Source organism: Porites lutea, chromosome 5 (genome assembly GCF_958299795.1).
Source record: "Porites lutea chromosome 5, jaPorLute2.1, whole genome shotgun sequence".
In the NCBI taxonomy this organism is placed as follows: domain Eukaryota; kingdom Metazoa; phylum Cnidaria; class Anthozoa; order Scleractinia; family Poritidae; genus Porites; species Porites lutea.
The window spans coordinates 41164268-41185512 of NC_133205.1; the positions used below are offsets into that span (position 1 = coordinate 41164268).

General features: G+C 39.5%; 1 protein-coding gene across 1 annotated transcript in view; it reads right to left on the bottom strand.

The window, feature by feature from the left end:
• Window positions 1-3637: 3637 nt before the first annotated feature.
• The window catches only part of LOC140938393 (uncharacterized), a 23920-nt gene continuing 6312 nt past the window's right edge, over window positions 3638-21245 (bottom strand). The window contains exons 3-5 of the mRNA XM_073387879.1: window positions 14039-14662; window positions 12677-12766; window positions 3638-11829 (exon numbers count right to left, since the gene is read on the bottom strand). Coding sequence (XP_073243980.1) covers window positions 5735-11829; window positions 12677-12766; window positions 14039-14662 — 6809 coding nt within the window. The 3' untranslated portion in view covers window positions 3638-5734. The remainder of the gene's footprint in view (window positions 11830-12676; window positions 12767-14038; window positions 14663-21245) is intronic.

Here is a 21245-nt window from a genome sequence, read left to right on the forward strand (position 1 = left end):
TAAACTGAAATTCAACTTCGCCTTGAAGTTCAAGTATAGCTCAAGCATAGTCTCATAATGCTTGTTTTGCGGTCCTGTAATGCTAGTATAGCTCGTAGCTGTGTCTAGATTGTTTTTCACACGTATTTTATTTACTAACAATGTCAAATAACCGCTGGCATGACTGAAGCGGCAGGTTTTTTTTTGCAGGTCACAGGTCACAGGTTACAGGTCACAGATCATAAATAAAGTTCGGAGACGATATCTCAAGTTAGAAATATAGTGTTTTAAAAATACTGTGGCATTTGCATTTCTAAGACCATCTTGATCTGTATTGGTATTTATTTACACTCGGAAGTAAAATAGGAGATGTAGTCACAAAGGCTGTGCCATTTATTTTCCGACAAACAGAAGCGGAGAAGTATCCCCTAACCTCACTTGTGGTGCTGAGGTCAGTGAAAAATAAGAGACACTCGAAATATTGTTAAATGAGGAAAACCCGTGTGAACCACGTGCTCGGTTTCCGAAGCTATTAAAGATGGCAGAAGTTATAAAGGTAAGCCAGATATACAGTTCAATGTTTGTCCATTTTCGCATTAGGCAGTTGTCTAACTACATATTTCGATAGATTGCTAGTTGCCGTTAGCTACCAGTTAGTTAAATCGATCAACACTTTCTCATCGTACAGAATTTTAAAAGCGCAATGCACGCAATGTTTGCAATCCACCTTGCTCGAAAGTCCCCTTGTTGATTGAAATGACACTTCAATGTGCTCTATTCCGATTTTTTTCTGGCTAGCAAAGATATTATAAGAGACAGTTTAACATTATTTTGCTTTACGGAATAAAAAAGCATACTCTGATAGGACTTATGAAGTTTAATAAACTCGATCTCTGCTTTAAGATTACTGACGAACAGCTTATACTTATCCGCTCTGGAATACAAGTTTCAACAACGGTGTCTTTGCGAAATTTCTTGTCATATGCGTTTTGTGTTTGGGGAATCTCCAAACAGCCGTGCTTTAATTATTTATAAATCATGATTATTGTATTTATTTAAAAGATTATGTATTCACTTCCAATTTATTTTCAACCGCCTAGATCTAGATTCGTCCACCGCGTGGCAAGAAAAATTTGCGGGAATTTATTTTGCGGATTGGCAATTTTTGGTGTTTTGCGGGAACTACTTTTTGCGATTAGGACAGATTGGTTTTCCTGCTGGGATGTTAGTCAGAAAGTACCCAGTTCCCAGCGTTGATAATGTTTTCGTTTTTGTTAACTACTTGCAATATAAATATATATTTTCAAGTAATTCATTGTACACCGTTTTGTCTCTGAATGAAAGAGGCAAATTGTATAGAATATTTACTCTGCAGTAAACTTTTGCGGGAAAATGTTTGACGCAATTTTTGTGGCTCAGACGATTCCAAGCGTGCCCATCCCCCCCATCCGGGCATTTGTCGGGCATTTGTCATCTTGTCGGTTTCCCGGCGGTGGGAAATTTGTCACAAAACTTCTGCCCGGGGGTAGGGCATTTGTCAATTCTTCTCGAAGCGCTTAACGTTGTTCCTTTTTCAATATTTCACTTAAAGATATGTCCATTTAGATAGCTTTAGAATAATTATACTTTAAAGAGGTATGTGTGGTTTTCCCACAGTACTTTTTGCATCCGTCTAGGAAATTGCTTCCCGCATCGTGATCAGTTCGCACATGAAGTAAAAACAATAAAAAGAGTTGAAAGGAAAAGGCACTTTCTTTTTTCGTAAAGGCATAGAAAAACTTTGCGACACATTTGAAAGCCATAAATATAAACTTCGTGTATTGTATTATCAATGGACCATTAATACACTAACGAAACGGTTCCATCGTTTGTTTAACATCGTTATGCGAAAATACCCATGATAAGCTCATTGGTTGTTTGTTTATCATTCACTATATTTTAAATCGTCTTCGAAAATAAGAAAGGTGTTATTTAAAAAATCCTAGTTTATAGTTCTGTCATTGATATTAATCAGATGGATATGATCTCTTTTTTGTAATAATTATAACTTGAGGCTATGGGCGACGATTTTCGTAGGGCGCTTTAAGCTTTTTCATCAGCTTTTTAGAGATTTCCCATAAGTTTGGCATTTGCAGCTTATTTGCGTTTGCACCCTATTTTTAAGTCCCACCGTGGGGCATCAAACAACATTCAAAGAGCAGTAATCGGAAGAGGTCCTTTCCAGTTGGCTTCAGAGTTTTCACACTTTGAATGCAGTGAGGAAAGGTGGAGGACAATAACACCTGAGGAACGTAGAAAGCACCTTGCGCAATTCGATCCATTTATGAGGTTTGACAAGATCTGCACAAGTGAGGTCATCCTTCCCATGCCCAGTGGCGTAATAAAAGAATGTCCTCAATCCTTCCAAAAGGATGATGAAATATTTATCTCCTATTCGAATAATGATGGGGGATTTATCGACCACCAAGATGTGCAAGTTTTGACCATGGAGACAAGTATTAGAGAGGCAAAGCAAGTTTCAGGAACTGGGGCTCAAGGATCAAGCCGTAATCTAACACCTCCATCTTCCGCGACATGTACCTGATCGTCAACCGTATCTACGGCATCTACTTACGAGAGCAGTGAACTTTTCTCTTTTATAGGAAACTTTGAAGACTCGGGACCTACTGATTGCATGAAAGGCTCCTGGGCTAATGCACAAACCATAATAAATAAAAATGGAGTGGGAAGGTTTCCAGGCTTACCATCAAAACTAGAGGTAATTTCGCTCTCTCAAGGGGATACGTGCCACGTAGTGTCCACTTCTCGATCTCACGTCATCCAGTGTGACGAGAAATGCTCCAAATACAAGATGCACAAATTATGTGCCCACACTATCGCTGTTGCGCTCGAGAGTGGACTTCTGTATGATGTTTGCAGAAACTAAAAACAAAGTATTTCCTTTATGGTCCAGTCTTTGATTCCAGCCCGAGTCGGCAAAAAGGAAAACGAGAGAAGAGCCCGAAAGAGAAAATCAAATGAACAGTATGGTAGCCGCCATGTTAGTGGTTTTAATAACAGGATAGAAGTAACTGTCGATGACACCTCTCTGACAGAGGGATATGAAGTTGTTTTTATCCAAGAAACATCTGCGCTCGGTTGCTATGGTTGCAAATGCAGAATTTGGCAGAAGGCTTCTGATCTTGTACCTGGCGAACCATATGATATTTTTTTAAGAAGCAAGGAATGCAGGGCGTTTAGAAGAAGAGGCAGTACTTCCACTGCAGTGTCCATTTCAAAAGACCCAGAATATGTCTACTATCATCCGTTGAAGTCATGTGTCCCAGGAAAGAATATTAGGCAAGAGATTTGAGCTGAAGCGTCGACGAAAAGTAACTTAAGTAAAAAACATAAAGAACTCATCTGGAGAGAGTTTGGTCTTCACGTTTAGAGAGCACACTGCTATTTGCTGGCGCTATCAAGTTGAGGTATGACTGAATTGTATTTTAGAGTTTTCCCACTAGCTACAGTATTGCTAACGCGCCAGTCATTCTATCAGCACTGAATTTCTGCGTGGAAAATCCGAAAAAGAATATGAAATCTATGAAATGTCTAAAACACGATGATATTCTTTGCAACCGTTGCTAGCGATATTTTACTAAAGGCTGGAATGAAGTGTTGAACTGGAATGTTGGGTTAGTTTGAATATTCTTGCATCCTGGAGAACGAGAAATTTTTTGTAATTAAATAAAAACTTTTAAAGTCCTTTCCAATATTTTATTACAGTATGACAAAGGTGGAGCAAATGATATCTAGGTTTGAACATATATGGGCGTTACTTGAAGTGTTTAATAATATAGAGTAGTTCACCTTAACAGGACTCAATCCTTTTCTTTTTGCCAATGTTAACGTCTTTTCTACCATGTTAAGGCATAACCCAGAGCCTAACTTGCGTTAGTCAATAAATGCTGCGTCATGATGTTTTGCACTCACAATTGACCCATCCTTCAACCATTTAATATTTGTCTCCTTTTTTTCAACTATGACGTCGTCATACACCTGACCACATGTTATTAACCTTAAAGAATTAAGAGCTTGTGCTGATACCTGTTTTATGCTCTACGTAATCCTTCACTTGAAGAGTGAAAGAATATTGCCACTATTAGATAGGATAAATCGTTTTCTTTGAACGGGGTCTGAGATTTCAGGACGTGTCATGCCTTAACATACTTCAGTGATAATGATCACAAGCATAACTGAAAAAGTCATGTTACAGCCACAGAGTTGCAGAAGATGGAACATTCCGAACTGATCCAGAATTTATTCACTCGAAGCAGTTACTGGGTATGACAGATGGAATGAAAATCACTCTTTAACTGCACGATAACATAGCATCCTTGTTACTAGCGAAGTACTTAACTTTGAGGTTAATTAATTCTTAAAGTTTGTTAGAAAGAAACCTTTCGTTTACGTTCTAATGATATATTTAACTAAGACGTTACTGTTCGAATAAAAGTGTTAGGTTTTTTAAAGAAAAATATGCGTCATAGCTCATTCATCAAGTCTCAAAAATTTTGACTTGTCATGTAATAAATCACTTATTATACTAAATCTGCGTCAAGAAACCTCAGTAAACAAACCGTTTAAAGGTTTTTTCAAAAAGACCCAGCGTCATCTAAAAGAGACCACTGAGCAATTGCAGTCATGTTTGTGAGCAGAGCGTCAGAGAAGAATGAGACAATAAACATTTTTGCTTGCCGTTATCTGTTTCTTCTCCCTTAAATTATCCGTATATAATTGTGAAGTCATTTGTGATGGCCGTTCACACCTAAACATTCCTTTCGATCGCGCCTTTCGCTCACCGTTTCTCGAGCGCCATTACTTGGAAACACAGCGACCGGTGAATAAAGAGCTCAAGGACTCACAAGTTACCTTAGTGTATTAGTAATAGTCATCTTTCTGGCTCGCAAGCGATATATTCGGTGGTCATGTGTTTGAATATAATGACCCTCAAACAGTGACTCTGGATCTTTAAGTAATGTTTAAAAAAACGAGCATGAGTGTATTATCAGGCTTAAAAACTCGAGACAAAGCCAAAATTTTTTTAACCCGATATTACGCGACCGCGAATTTTTTTTATCTAATTCAAAATCTATCATATTGATCAACTCATTCTTGCCCTAATATTAAGGTCTGGGGTTATTTTAGTCTAAGTTAGACGTAAAGTTTAGCTGTGTCTTTATCAGATATAAAGACACTCATTAAACATTCATTTTTTCTTTATGACTTAATAATATGTTTTTCAAACGTACGTTCCAATGGATTGTTTACAAACTAGACCCCTCAGCTCTCTAATTGACCTGTGACCTGCAAAAAAAAACCTGCCGTGACTGACGAGCTGAGGTATTGTCTCCTAATTCTTGTTGTCTACACCCAACGTTAATATAGCTGGCACCTGTGTTTGGATGCTTTTCTCAAAGTGTTTTACGGCGTATTTCAAGTGCTCGCTGGTGTGACTGAAGAGCTGAGGTATAGTCTCCTAATTCTTTTTGTGTACACCCAATGTTACTATAGCTGGCAGCTGTGTCTGGATGGTTTTCCCCAAGTGTTTTACGGCATATTTCAATCGCTCGCTAGTGTGACTGAAGAGCTGAAGTATAGTCTCCTCATTCTTGTTGTATACGCCGAATGTTATTAAAAGTGGCAGCTCTGCCTGATGGTTTTCCCCAAGTGTTTTACGGCATATTTCAAGTGCTCGCTGGTGTGACTGAAGGGCTTAAGTATAGTCTTCCAATGCTTTTTGTGTACACTCAATGTTCTTATAGCTGGCAGCTGTGTCTGGATGGTTTTCCCCAAGTGTTTTACGGCGTATTTCAAGTGCTCGCTGATGTGACTGAAGGGCTGAAGGATAGTCTCGTAATGCTTTCTGTGCACACCCAATGTTATTATAGCTGGCAGCTGTGTCTGGATGGTTTTCCCCAAGTGTTTTACGGCGTATTTCAAGTGCTCGCTGATGTGACTGAAGGGCTGAAGGATAGTCTCGTAATGCTTTCTGTGCACACCCAATGTTATTATAACTGGCAGCTGTGTCTGGATGGTTTTCCCCAAGTGTTTTACGGCATATTTCAAGTGCTCGGTGGTGTGACTGAAGAGCTGAAGTATAGTCTCCACATTCTCGTTGTGTACACCCAATGTTATGATAAGTGGCAGCTGTGCCTGGATGGTTTTCCCCACGTGTTTTACGGCGTATTTCAAGTGCTCGCTGGTGTGACTGAAGGGCTGAAGCATAGTCTCGTAATGCTTTTTGTGTAGACCCAATGTTATTATAGCTGGCAGCTGTGTCTGGATGGTTTTCCCCAAGTGTTGTACGGCGTATTTCTAATGCTCGCTTGTGAGACTGAAGAGCTGAAGTATAGTCTCCTAATTCTTGCTGTGTACACCCAATGTTATGACACACGTTAGCTGTGTCTGGATGGGTTTCCCCTCGTGTTCTACGGTGTATTTCAAGAGCTCGCTGGAATAAATGAAGAGCTGAAGTAAAGTCTCCTAATGCTTTTTGTGTACACCCAATGTTGTTATAGCTGCCAGCTGTGTTTGGATGGTTTTCCCCAAGTGTTTTACGGCATATTTCAAGTGCTCGATGGTGTAACTGAAGAGCTGACGCATGGTCTCCAAATTCTAGTTGTATACACCCAATGTTATAATAAGTGGCAGCTGTGCCTGGATGGTTTTCCCCACGTGTTTTACGGCATATTTCAAGTGCTCGCTGATGTGACTGAAGGGCTGAAGTATAGTCTCGTAATGCTTTTTGTGTACACCCAATGTTATTATAGCTGGCGGCTGTGTCTGGATGGTTTTCCCCAAGTGTTTTACGGCGTATTTCAATTGCTCGCTTGTGAGACTGAAGAGCTGAAGTATAGTCTCCTAATTCTTGTTGTGTACATCCAATGTTATTGTAAGTGGCAGCTGTGTCTGGATGGTTTTCCCCACGTGTTTTACGGTGTATTTCAAGTGCTCGCTGGTGTGACTGAAGAGCTGAAATATAGTCTCCTAATGCTTTGTGTGTACACCCAATGGTATTATAGCTGGCAGCTGTGCCTGGATGGTTTTCCCCACGTGTTTTACGGCATATTTCAAGTGCTCGCTGGTTTGACTGAAGGGCTGAAGTATAGTCTCCTAATGCTGTTTGGGTACACCCAATGTTATTATAGCTGACAGCTGTGTCTGGGTGGTTTTCCCCAAGTGTTTTGCGGCATATTTCAAGTGCTCGCTTGTGAGACTGAAGAGCTGAAGTATAGTCTCCTAATTCTTGTTGTGCACACCCGATGTTATTGTAATTGGTAGCTGTGTCAGTATCGTTTTCCCCAAGTGTTTTACGGCGTATTTCAAGTGCTCGCTGGTATGACTGAAGGGCTGTAGTATAGTATCCTAATACTTGTTGTATACACCCAATGTTATTATAGCTGGCAGCTGCGTCTGGATGGTTTTCCCCAAGGGTTTTACGGCGTATTTCAATTGCTCGCTGGTATGACTGAAGGGCTGAAGTATAGTCTCGTAATGCTTGTTGTGTACACCCAACGTTATAATAGCTGGCAGCTGTGTCTGGATGGTTTTCCCCAAGTGTTTTACGGCATATTTCAAGTGCTCGCTGGTGTGACTGAAAGGCTGACGTATAATCGCCCAATTCTTGTTGTCTACACCCAATGTTATTATAGCTGACAGCTGTGCCTTGATGGTTTTCCCCACGTGTTTTACGGCATATTTCAAGTGCTCGCTGGTGTGACTGAAGAGCTGAAGTATAGTCTCCTAATTTTTGTAGTGTACGCCCACTGGTATTATAGCTGTCAGCTGTGTCCGGATGGTTTTCCCCAAGTGTTTTACGGCGTATTTCAAGTGCTCGCTGGAATGACTGAAGAGCTGAAGTATAGTCTCCTAATGCTTTTTGTGTGCACCCAATGTTATTATAGCTGGCAGCTGGGTCTGGATGGTTTTCCCCAAGTGAATTACGGCGTATTTCAAGTGCTCGTTGGTGTGACTGAAGAGCTGAAGTATAGTCTCCTAATTCTTGTTGTGTGCACCCAATGTTATTATAGCTGGCAGCTGTGTCTGGATGGTTTTCCCCGAGTGTTTTACAGCGTATTTCAAGTGCTCGCTGGTGTGACTGAAGGGCTGACGTATAGTCCATCATTTTATACTGTGCATTTCCCACTGAAAAGTAGCTGGACGCTAGATCTTGACGATCTTCGTGCTCTTCACTGAGCAGCTTCTTTCTTAAATTAAGTGCTTGCTGATGCAAATGCAGAGCGGTAACAAAGTGGTCTGCATTGATCTCTTTGTTCCCAAAGTCATAATACCAAGTCGCTTTCTGTAAAAGTTGCTTTTTTAAGCTGCCTAGAGGTTCACTTACTAAATTTGTGTGTATCTCAACACTGGGAGAATACTTATGAATAATGGCTGATACATGATCGTAAAGCTTAAGAGGCGATTTGTAATTTTGCGATAGTAAATACTTTAATTGCCTTTCGTAGGGAACGTCCAGCAACTCTTGGTCCTTTTTTGCCATCATCTCCTTTCTCATTTGAAAGGCATTCATAATTGAATTGAAAGCAGACGAAAATTCGTCAAATTTCATCAGGGCGCTGTCTGTAGTGAGGTAACTGTCACTTTCATTGTGCTCCGTGTTAACGCATTTCATCCAGATGTCTTCAGCTCTTTTAAGCAACTGAAGAGACAATTTAAATCTTCGACGTTTGCTCTGCACCAGACAGAGCTGAAACAGACTGTCGCCAACTGTTGCGTCCTCTTCACCCATTTTAAGCGTTCGGATTCCAGTAGCAAACCGGTGCATTACAAAAGCTGACGTGTAGTCTTCTTTGCGATAAAAGGTTCTTCCCAGCTCATAAAAGATGTCCGCTTTTTCAATTTGTTGTTCTTGCTGTAGGTCTCTTCTAACGGAGAGTGCAAAGTTAAGTGATTCAACAGCTTGGTCAAAGTATCCCATCTGATATTGCGTGCGTCCTAACTGGTAGAAGCTTTGAGCGATCTCCGCATGCGGTGTGTCTGTATACAGTACTTGCCTCATTTTCAGCGCTCGCGTGAGATACTCAAGTGCAGAGGGATACCACCCCATTTCAAATTGCGTGACACCAATTTCATAGCAACTGTTGGCAGTGTCAGTGTTACGCTCACCTAGGACATCTAATCTGATACTAAATGCATCCAGATGTGACTGTAGAGCCGTTTGGTAGTCTCCCAGACAGAAGTATGTCTTTCCTATCTCATGGAGGCTGTCTGCCGTTGCACTGGGATTTTCTCCTATCTCATCTTGTATAATCGTTAGTGCTTTCCCGTGTGAGTCAAGTGCGCACTCGTATTTCTCCAAAAACCACTGCGTAATTCCTAACTCATGAAAACTTTTTGCAGTGTCTCTGTGCTTATCACCCAACTTCTCCAATCTGATTTGAAGTGCCTTTTCATGAGACTGCAACGCTGAGGAATAGTCTTTCATTTCCCATTGTGTAAACCCTAACTCATGATAGCTAGCAGCCACTTTTAAGGGGTTTTCTTCAACAAGAATTAACCGAATGTCAAGTGCACGCTGGTGAAAGAGCAAAGCTGAATTACAATCTCCTAGGGACCTCATGATGTTCGCAAGTTCATGATAACTGTCGGCTGTGTCTGAATGTTCCTCGCCACATAGGTCTATTGTATAGTCCAGAGCGCGCCTCCCTGACTTAACGCTTGCTTTGTAATCTTTCATTCGTAGATGAAGAACAGCGAGGTACGAGTAGCTTCTCGCCAATGCTCTCTTGTGGTCATCCTTACTACTCTCTTGGTCCACGGAATTTACTTCACGGACTAAAAGCCGGCTTAGCACCCTTTCCCGAACACCGATTAAATTCTGGATTAATTTGATTGCTTCTTCGTAACTGGTCATCTCCGCAAGTACACCAGCGATAAACCGCTGGAGATAAAATGAACCATCTTTGGTATTTGAAAGGAGGTTTGCGTCACTATTTTCTTTCATCTGGAGAACATCCTCTTTAAAGGATTTCATTCGTTCAGCTGACGAGAAAAGCTTGGTTGCCTTAGTAATAAGGAAATGTACCTCCAACACCAGCGGCAGATCTTGTTGATCGGTGATTCTTTTCTCTTCTGGGCTAAGAATAAGGTCACAGTTCTTCCAAGCTCTACATTCGTCTATTGCCTTTTCGAAATATTTGGTAGCCTCAATTTCATTGATTGTTGATTCAAAATATGTGGCAACAATCTGACACATAATGATCTTTAAGATCTTCAGAGTAGGGTCAGTTGCGTCCATTAAATGCGCGAGAGACTCTTTCAGATATTGCACACCATCATTCATCTGTCCATTTGAGAGCTTGTGGATCCCAAGACAGCAAAACAATTTTCCTTTCTGTTCACCTGAACTGCAGGCCAGAACTTCGTTTGCTTTAGAAGAAAGCAGCCACAATGTTTCACCTTCATCTGATCGCCAAGTTACTTCACTGAATCCCTTCGCAAGCAACAAGTGATTGTAGGTGGTCATATCATCATGCTTTGCTGCCTCAGTTAACGCTGTATCATAGATTTTGTCAAAGAGAACTCGATCGCTCCACAAAACTGTGTCCATAAGCAACATTCCCTGAATCAAGACCTCAAAAACACTGTCGCACGTTGAATTGTCAGAGCAGCCGTCAATTAGACTTAAGATGATATTCTGTTTGTCTTGATGAAAATCCGTGAAAGCTGACATGGACTGCCCTGAAACAAAGCGTTCGCTAAGCTTTCCAAAAAGTGAAATGTAGAATTCCAGTAAGCGGGTTTTTGACCTATGAAGAACATCCTTCATTTGCTGTTCTCCCTTTTGCTTTGCAAACAGGCAAAGAATTTTGTGAAGCTTGAAGGATCCTGTTTCCGAGTAGGAATCTATGTATGATTTTCTCATTAAACTTTTCAGGATCGGTTCAGCATCATCCACTGATATTTCCCATACAGCCGCAGCAACTTCCACAGGAAAATTGCCAGGAATAACGGACAAGGATACGTAGTGTTCTTGGTTTTGCGGTGACAATGTCTGGTATGATGATTCCAAGATGAAATTCAGTCTGTCATGTTTTAACTCATCTCGATCATCCATTCTAGAAACATCAAGTTCAATCAAACGGATAAAGTTGTCTATGGCTTGTTTCAAGGGCAACCTTTTCTTTTGGGGCATATTGTTGCAAAATAACCGAATGGCAAAAGGCATATGTCCACAAAAATGTGCGATATTCCTACAGTCTTCATCAGAAGGACAACAGTTTTCAACAGAAAGCCATCTCCGCACTAGTGTCTCAGAAGATTCGTGATCTAATGATGCTACACTTACCACCTTTATGCCCAGCGATTTCAACTTTGAAAACTCCAAACATTCCCTTGTAGTAACAAGAACTGTAAGAGTTTCACAGCTTTTCAAAATTTGTTCAATTAAGCAAATAAAACGATCTCGTAACTCTGACTGTAATAAACAATCGGCGTTATCAAGAATAAAATACGGTGCCACAGATTCTTCAATTTTACTAAGCTGGTTTAAAAGGAAATCCCACGTCCAGTTTAATTGTTTAGGTAACGGATCGACAAAAAAGCGGCGAATCGCTGATATTAAGTTTTCCTCTGTGTCAATGTCGGTAAGGTCGATGTAATAAGCCGCATTTTCTTGGGATTTGAGAGTTTGCCCCACTGCTTTTGAAACTTCAGATTTGCCAGATCCTGGTGGGCCATACACGGAGACAATACGAGTTGACCCAGACTTCAAGTGGCTTACAATCTCCTCGATCTCTTGGTGTCGGCCAATAAAGTTTTCACCAGTTGAAGGTAGCTTAGGCTTACCTTATGAAAAACAAAATATTGATTTAGCGCGGAGCCGGTACAAGTTTAAAAAATAAGAACCGTGTTTTAGTACTTTTTATGACTTTTTTTAGAGACCTTGATATTAGTGATCAAGGTTAATCCAGTGAAATAAACATTCATACATTCATATATGACCTGGGAACTAAAAATATTTTCAATATGAGGTTATTTTTCATTCCCCATTGAATCCTACTATCAGACGCTGTTGAAGAAAATGAAACGCGGAAGAAATTAAGGCCTTCAGGGGAAAGAGATTTGAACCCACGATCGGATGCAACGCTCTGTGAAACGGAACAAATCAAGCCGGCTAAAGGTAGTTAAAGTTGGATAGAGGTTTGTGCCCGGTCATCGTAAACCTATTCGCGAGGCCTAGCTAGGAATTTTTTAGGATATTTTATTTTCCTTTCTTTTAGGATAGACTTTCTTTTCTTTTAGGATAGTCTGTGGAAATTGTACACAGCTAAAAGTCTCACAAAAAGTCAAAGGCTGTATTCACTGTTAATACAGTTGAACCTTCATTAAACGGCCACCCTCTGCGGGGGACAACTGGAGAGCCAAGGATCCTACGGGATCTCAAATCGTCTTCTGCACAGATATTCTCCAAAAATTGACGTTGGGTGCCCCTGATGATATAACACGTCCGCATGTAAAGGGGAACTTTAATTTTCCGCTGCTGTATCTCTTCTCACCTACCCAGACCAATGACGCCACAAGTCAGTTTCATCATGAAACACCTAGTACCCTTTTTACTCTCTTGTAGTAAAACATTACTTTTCACAAAGTGGTATGATACGTAAAAAAAAAATAAAGACAAGGGGAGACTTACCTAGATTTGTACGCTTTAATAAGTCCGCACTCTTTCTCTCTAACTCGTCCTCGCGGTTCCTTTTTTCCTCATTTGCTGCTTGAAGTGATTCTGTTGATAGGGTAAAAAAGTTAACCCGAGGAAAGAAAATTAAGATTATATAGAGAAACCCACAGAGGTATTTAGGCACAATCTGAAGCATTCACTGCGGGAAACAAATTCATTTCAAGCGGTATACTTAGCCCTGAGTATATGTTTTGACCGGGAGGGGGCGTTCTGAGAGGAAGTTCTGCCCCCCTCCCCCCCCCCAAAAAAAAAACCCCTAACCGCATGTACACGAGGGGAAGGGCTCTCTCTTCAAGGAAGGAGTTATAGTTAAGCCTGGTTAAACGTTTTGTTGTAATCGCTACAATCGAGGGAAAAAGTTAAACGATACCGAAGCGATTTTATGGAAACAACTCTTTCACGAATGTCGATTTGCTCGATAGCAGCGATTGTTGCAACAACTACTGCAGATTTAGACTTCAGGTGATTTTTGAGACGGGTTTTCCTTATTTAAGTTTGTAACACTCGTTATGGTCGCTGTCCTTGTTTTAGCGATCGTAGCCATCAACCAAGCTTAACAGATGTCAAAGATGTCATATCTTCATGTCACAAGCGAGGGACAAGGGAAAATCTTATAGGTCCTTTTTGGGAATAGAACCGTTAAGACCAGGATCATATCACAAGACCTACGGGAAAATTAAATTATTGCTTTATTTAAATATTAATTAGTGAGGCTGAGTATGTTATGAAGAATTATGTTGATCGAGGAGGGTGTTATCCGTCAAGGCCGTCGGCCGAGGCGGATAACACCTTCCGAGATCTCCATAATTCTTCATATAATACGAAAGCCGAATTCAATTAATTGTTTTATTACTCATTCAAAATAATTCCTAGGTTAAAAACATAGCTAAAACATGCTTACCTCCATCGATGTTAAGTTCATCTTCGATAGTGCACGTTTAGAGTTGTTCAGCTCCGCAAATATTCTCCAAATAACAGATGTCACCATTCGAGTTGTCTTCTTGCTGTTCTTGCCATGCTTTTAGCTATTATTTCGCCTACTTCTTACTCTTGAAACGAGTGAAATGTCCGCCACTTTTGTTTTCACAACCAAAACAACTCAACCCCGTCCCCAGGTCGTCTCGGTTAACGGTGCATTGACCTGCAAGGAAGCTGCACTTTTGACGTCATCGGTTGATTAATCGCAAAATTCTTCCAAATTTGGTCATCAGTAGCTGATTATGGTGAATTCTGCGTGTGCTTTTAGCTAATCAGAAGCGGGGAAATATTTTGAATGAATAATAACTAGCGTTAAAGACTTTCTGCCCAACTACCTACCTTCATATTTGCTTTCCAAACCAGCAATTCTATTTTGGACATCATCGACTTTATTGTCAACAAACTCAAGCCTGTTTGTTACTTCGGCAACGTTGTTTTCAACACCATCAACTTTGTTTTCAACACCACCAACTCTGATTTCAACATCATCAAGTCTGTTTTCAACACCATCAACTCTGTTTTCAACATCATCAACTTTGTTTTCAACACCACAAACTCTGTTTTCAACACCACCAACTGTGTTTTCAACACCACCAACTCTGTTTTCAACATCATGAACTTTGTTTTCAACACCACAAACTCTGTTTTCAACTTCATCAACTTTATTTTCAGCATCATCAATTCTGTTTTCAACATCATCAACTCTGTTTTCAACACCACCAACTTTGTTTTCAACACTACCAACTCTGTTTTCAACATCATCAACTTGTTTTACAACATCCTCAACTCTGTCTTCGACATCATCGACTCTTTTTTCAACATCACCAATGTTTTCCATCTGCTTAAATTTGTCCTCCAAAGTCTTCCAGCACTTTTCCACACCATCCTCCAGTAATTTCAGGTCTTGTTGAACCAGCTGAAGCAAATGTTGATCTACTGGTGAGTTCATGCAGAGGTGAGTTCCTTGAAAACAATGAAAACAAAAATTGATGAGGAAAAAAATCCTGTTTGAGAAAAGTTACAGTGTCGTTTTTAATCAGATCAGACTAAGTAGGAAACTGTTTTGGAAATTTTCTTTTTTCCAAACTTCGTTCTTCAATTGTAAACAAATGTTTGGCTAGTATTGCTCACAATTTTAGTGAATAGTTCATCCATAAAATGAATGGCTTAAGGCCGCAGGAGCCACCAATCTAAAGTATGAATAAATTCATAGGGCAAACCGCTGCTTAGGTGGAGTAACCCGCCTGCCCATATAATCTCTCATTTTAATTTGATCACGTTTACATGATAGGTGGGGTGACTCGCCAAGGCGGGTAGCCCGGTCTGCCAGACCGGGTTACCCTCTCAGGCGGAGTCAAATTTTGCCATGTAAACGTTTCCGGGTGGGGTAACCCTTCTAGCCGGGGTCGGACTCGTGATATATCAAATTCTCGCAAAATTCACTTTGACGGTGGCTATGAATCATTGTTAAAGGTAACAATAGAAAGCCACAGTACTGAAGGTTGCAGCAATAACAACAAGTGAATATAAAAAATGGCGAGTTTTTGGTTGGTTTTTAGCGCGAAAAACCCAGCGAAATCCGTTAAAGTTGCTTTAATCGAAAGTAAGAATGTTGTTTTAATGTTTCTTGATATTTAAATCCGGTGGTGCCCTCATCAATTGGTTACGAGTAACTCACAATCAGAGACAAAAACTCTCAATGTCGCTTCAGTCCTATTATTCCGCCATATTGTAAAGACCAAATCGTGGCTCGAACGCGGCTCTGGTCTGTTAAATTCCCGGATGAAAATGAAATGCGCATGGCCTTTGAGCGAGTAGGTCGCGCTATTTTTGAGCTCTAGTTCGGTGTAAATCTCTGTTAAATTTCTATTACTAAAACCTAAAGCAAAGCGGAAGAAAACGATGGATAAACTTGGAAAAGAAAACGAAAAGTTGAGAACCGATTTACAAGCGACCAAAGAGGAGGTTGAGAAGCTTTCGAAGCTTGTAACTGGTAAATCGCAAGATGACCCCTCATCGTGTCCTCTTTCACCTGGGCAAAGTATATCTGTTGACTTTATAAGGAGTCAGTACGATGGAATCATGGAACAGCTACAGTCAATCAAGGCCAAATTGAATGGTTTAGACCACAGATGCAATTAATTACGTCTTGCTATTGATGAAATGCAGGCTTACAGCTATCAGTATAACATCAAAATCTTTGCCTTACCTACTTTCGCGGAGCGAGAGAACTCAGAGTCGACGGCTAAATTATGTATACAGTTGTTCCACTCAATGGGAGTGAAGGATGTTTGTATGCAAGATATGGACATAGCCCACCGCGTTCCTGCTCGTAAAGCTTCAAGTCGACCGAACCCCATAATTTCCAAATTTGTTAGGAGATAAGTCAAAGAAAGAGTGATGGCGGCAGAGGTTTTCAAAGTCGCCCCGAGTCAGTTGGGTTACGGCGTTGAAGTGTCATTGTCACGGCTTGGTATTTACGATCACTTACAAAAAAGGTTCAACAAGCCAAGGGCTTTAAATTCTCGTGGGCAAAGCAAGGTCAAAAATTCCTCAGGATGACAGATACCTCGCGCATTCATAAACTGAACACTTTTCAGGATCTTCAGTCTTTGCAAACCGGTGAGGAGTAGACTAGAACAATCTAAACAGCTAAGTATCTTAGCTCTTACAATAGTTGTTTGTTCCTATGGTTAATTATATTTATGCCTTGATTTGCGTATGACAAAAACAAAAAGAAATAAGCAACATGAAAAGACCCCGAGAAGCCTTTCGAAAGAACTGCCTTACTTTAATTGTAAAGGAAACTTAACGGACTTTCATGGACGTTTTAATAACTTACTCCAAAGCAATGTACTTTCAAAAAGATATCTTGATAAGCTAACTAGCTTATATGAATTAGATTTATTTAAGTTAAATACCGTATGTGACAGAGATGTTAATACAACTGATAATTTATATAATCAGCACATTCATAGCCGCTATTTTTCGCCACATAGCTTCAAGGAGCAAAAAGAATATGTGATTGAGAACGATGACGACTCCTTTTCAATATTTCATAATAATCTGATTAGTCTCAGTAAGAACTTTGAAAACCTTCAAAGTTCTATTTTAGACGAACTGAGTTTTAACTTCAATATCATAGGAATAACAGAAACTAAAATTAAAGATTCTAACTCGGAAAGCGCCGAATTCTCCTTGCCTGGTTTTGAATTTGAATCTGTCCCAACGCCTCTAGCTTTCATTTCAATATTTATTGATCCATTATTACTGCAATTCGGTCTAATATGGATAAACTTTTATTTACCTGTGGAATTTTTATTGACTTAAAGAAAGCCTTCGATACAGTTAACCACCAAATTCTTCCAAATAAGTTATATCATTATGGTTTTCGTGGAATAATTAATAACTGGTTTGAATCCTTTTTGTGCAACAGGTCGCAAACACTAGAAATTAACAACCAAATATCTGATACAGCTCTGATATCTAATGGTGTTCCACAGGGGTCTGTACTAGGTCCGTTACTTTTCCTCTTATATATTAACCATATTCATACTTACTCTGGTACTTTTCATCTCTACGTCTTTGCTGATGATACCAACATACAGCTATACTGCATACTAACAAGAATCTAAGGTCACTTGAGACAACAGTAAATTCTGAGCTTAAAAAGTTGTATCATTGGCTGGTCTCAAAAAATTTAACCCTTAATACTAAAAAAAAACAATTTTTTATTTTTCATCCTAACCAGAAGTCTGTTGACTACCTTCCCCAACTTAAGATCTTCGATGCTGATACCAATCGATACGTTAGTTTAGAAATGAAACATTATGTTAAATATTTGGGCATTTTGTTTGACAAACATCTCTCGTGGAAAATACACATTGACAATGTAGCTACTAAATTAAGTAAAACGGTTGGTTTAATCGCTAAATTGAGGCACTTTGTTCCTCAACATACCTTGCTAAATATTTACCGTGCGTTAATCTTGCCTTATTTATCCTATGGTTTTATAGTTTGGCGACAGGAGTCAAAAACACATTAAACAAAAATCTTCTTGCTTCAGAAAAAAGTTCTCCGTTTCATATTTTTGGCCAACAGGAATGTTCATGCCATTCCTCTTTTTATTCATGCAAATATCCTGCCAATTAGTTTTCTCTATTTTAAGTCCGTATCGTACCTAATGCATGATATCCATACTAATTCTGCACCCTCAACAATCATTAATTTGTTCTCGTAGACATCGTCTATTCATGCATATAACACAAGATCATCCTCTAAAAATAATATATACATCAAAAAATTTAATCTTGAACAACTAAGACAAGCCATCCCAATTTTTGGCGCGAAATTATGGAATGAGATACCAGGTAGAATGAGAGATATGTCAAAAAAAGTGTTCAAACGAAAATTAATCAGTGTACTCTTCGAAATATTAAAAGACAAAGATGATTACCTTGATACAACCATGATAACACGAGAAATAATATCGCGAAATCCTAAACCTTAACTTCTTTCACAGGTTGCATTAAACAGATCTGTCTTTCTTACTTTTGAATTTATTACATATATTTCTTCCTTTCTTTTTCTTTGCTTTTTACTTATTATCTGTAATATCTGATTTGTAATAGAATTAATTTGGCACGCCTCGACTAGCGTTTTCTTGCTAACTGCGTGCCAAAAAATTCTACTTGCAATATTATGATAATAAATATCTTGTCTTGTCTTGGATGCGACCGTTTATTCTACGCAACGTTTTGCAAAAATGTTGGGAGTCAATTGATTTTGCAGAACAATATATACATGAATATAATTGATTATCAATAACGGACACAAATTGTAAGAAGGGAAAAGGACCGTTCAGGTGAGTAAGGCCAAGTCTGTAGCGATCGAAAATGATCTCGAAGGAAACAAGAAGAATTCTCGCTTCTTGTAATTGTGGAAAGCGTTGAAAAAACTTAGTCCCAGTAGTAACGTAAAATCAATGCCAAACGACTTGATGGCTTCTCGGGATCAAGCAAATCAATTTAACAAGCATTTCGTCTCCATCGCGTCATCTCTTGTCGGCAATAACCAACCTGCTATTCCGATCCTGACATATCACACATTGAGAGCTTTGTAAACGACAGAAAACCATCTACTGCAAATTTTGAAATCCCACCTCTCGATGTCAATTCTTTGGATAAATTAATCAAATCACTTCCTACAAATGTTGCTACGGGACTCGATGGAATAAGTACTCCTTTACTAAGGCTTGCATCTCCCCGGCTATTCTTGAAAGCAAGGCAAAGAAAGCACTGTACGTACGTTATTCTCTAAAGTCTCACCAGGGTTTTTAATTGTAGCATTCAGTCAGGTATCTGCCCTTCCGCCCTCAAACTAGCACGTGTTACGCTCGCTCATAAATCTGGACGAGCTTCTGATCCGAACAATTTTCGTCCGATTTCTGTTCTTCCAATTATTTCTAAGCTGCTTGAAAGACACATATGTACTCATTTAATGCTGTACCTTCGCTCGTTTAATCTTATTGTTTCAACACAATCTGGATTTTGTCCTCACCACTCAACTGAGTCTATATTGATTAAAATGACTGATGACTGGCTGAGGCAATGGATCAAGGTTTACACACTGGTGCGATATTTTCAAATTTACGCAAGGCCTTTGATGGTGTAAATCATGACCTGTTAGTAGACAAACTACAATTGTATGGTTGCTCCTCGTTAGCAGTACTGTGGTTCAAAAGCTACCTGTCAGACCATCGACAGTGTATTAACATTCCAGGAACCTTATCTGATACTGAAGTTTTGAGTTCTGGAGTTCCTCAGCGCTCGATTTTAGGCCCTATCCTCTTCCTCCTATTTATCATCGACCTGCCCTTAACCTGGAAGAATAGAAATGGCTTATTTGCTGATGATGCTACTTTCTATGCTAGCGCCTCAACTCTGACTGATGTTCAGGTACAACTTCAGCGGGATCTTTCTAATACGGCGACATGGACTAATGATCATGGCATGGCTACCCATCCTCAAAAGACAAAAGACATGATAACTGGTACTCGTCAAATGCTTTCCCGCTGCGAAGAATGTGCCCTCTCGCTGTGTTTGGATGATAGACAGCTTGAGCAAACTCAAGAGGAACGTCTCTTGGGACTGGATATCGACCCCTCCCTATCTTGGTCATACCACGTAGCTAATCTCGGGAAAAAAACTCTGAAAGCGCGTTGCTGCTGTGGCTCGCATTAAAAAAATTCTTACCAGTTAGATATCGCATCATTTTATTTAATGCCAGTATTAAACCTATTCTTGAGTACTGTGTCTCCGTTTGGGTAAGTTGTAATGAAGAATCATTGGATGAGATTTATAAAGTTCAAAGGAGATGTGCGCGTATTATACTAGATGCTCCGTTTCAGGCTAGAACCCTGCCGCTCTTTATGGAACTTGAGTGGCTACCCATCAATCCAATCGGTATTGAAAGAAGACTATTTCTGCTCCAAAAAATACTGGATGGACGCGCACTGGATTATCGCTTCCTTCCTACCACGTACCAATAGCATGAAGCGAATGTTCTTTTACAAAGCAGTTGAAATGTGGAATTATATCAGCGACAATAATTTAGTCCGATCTTCTGATGTAAAGAAGTTCAAAAGAAATTACTTTGATTCAGTCATGTGTAAATTCACGCCTCACAGTTTTAAAATTGACATAATTTTTTTCGCTTTTTAAATCACTTAATATTTTAATAATTTATTATCTTAAAGTACTTGTTTACGTTTTTACTCATATGTATCTTCGAGTAAATTCTCGCCTGAGAGTTTTTACATTTGACCGAAATTTTTTTAGCTTTCTTAAACTTAAGATTTAAATTATTTATTACCTTGATATTTTAATTTTTAAGGCCGATTTTAGGATTTTAGTAGTTTCACAGTGCCATAAGGGAGACTACAGTGCGACTGTAATTATGCACCCTATTGAAATAAAGTGTATCTATCTATCTACTCACTCAAGATTTTGGTGTCGAAAATTTTGAAGAACACGGCGATTGCTTCAGCCGAGGTGAACGAAGACAAAATGCTCTCGTTCAAGGCCGCAGACTGCACAATTAAATTGTACACTTCTACAAAGAAGATCATTATTCAAGGTTCTGGCAGTGCAAGTTTGACAAAGGCATTCTCGGACTTTTTAAACGATAAAGACAACGGAGATGAAGCAATGAATAGTAATAATGGCGGCCAGCAAAGCGAAGCTTCGGCAGCAGATGAACATATTGAGATGTATGCAATAGAACAATTAGATCCTACGGATACTTTGACTACTACAAGTCAGGATGAGGTAAAATCTGATTTACAACTAATGAAAGAGGAGATAAAGAGGATGAAAAATGATATCTCGTATATTTTGAATGATGGCGGGAAAATTAACATATCTTCCGCTGGTGCTGCTGAAACTGAAAATCTGAATTTCAAATTACAGGAAGAGAATAATCTACTTCTTAATCAACTGAAAGTCACGAAAGATAACCTAGCCGAGCTGAAGGAAGTGATAGGAAC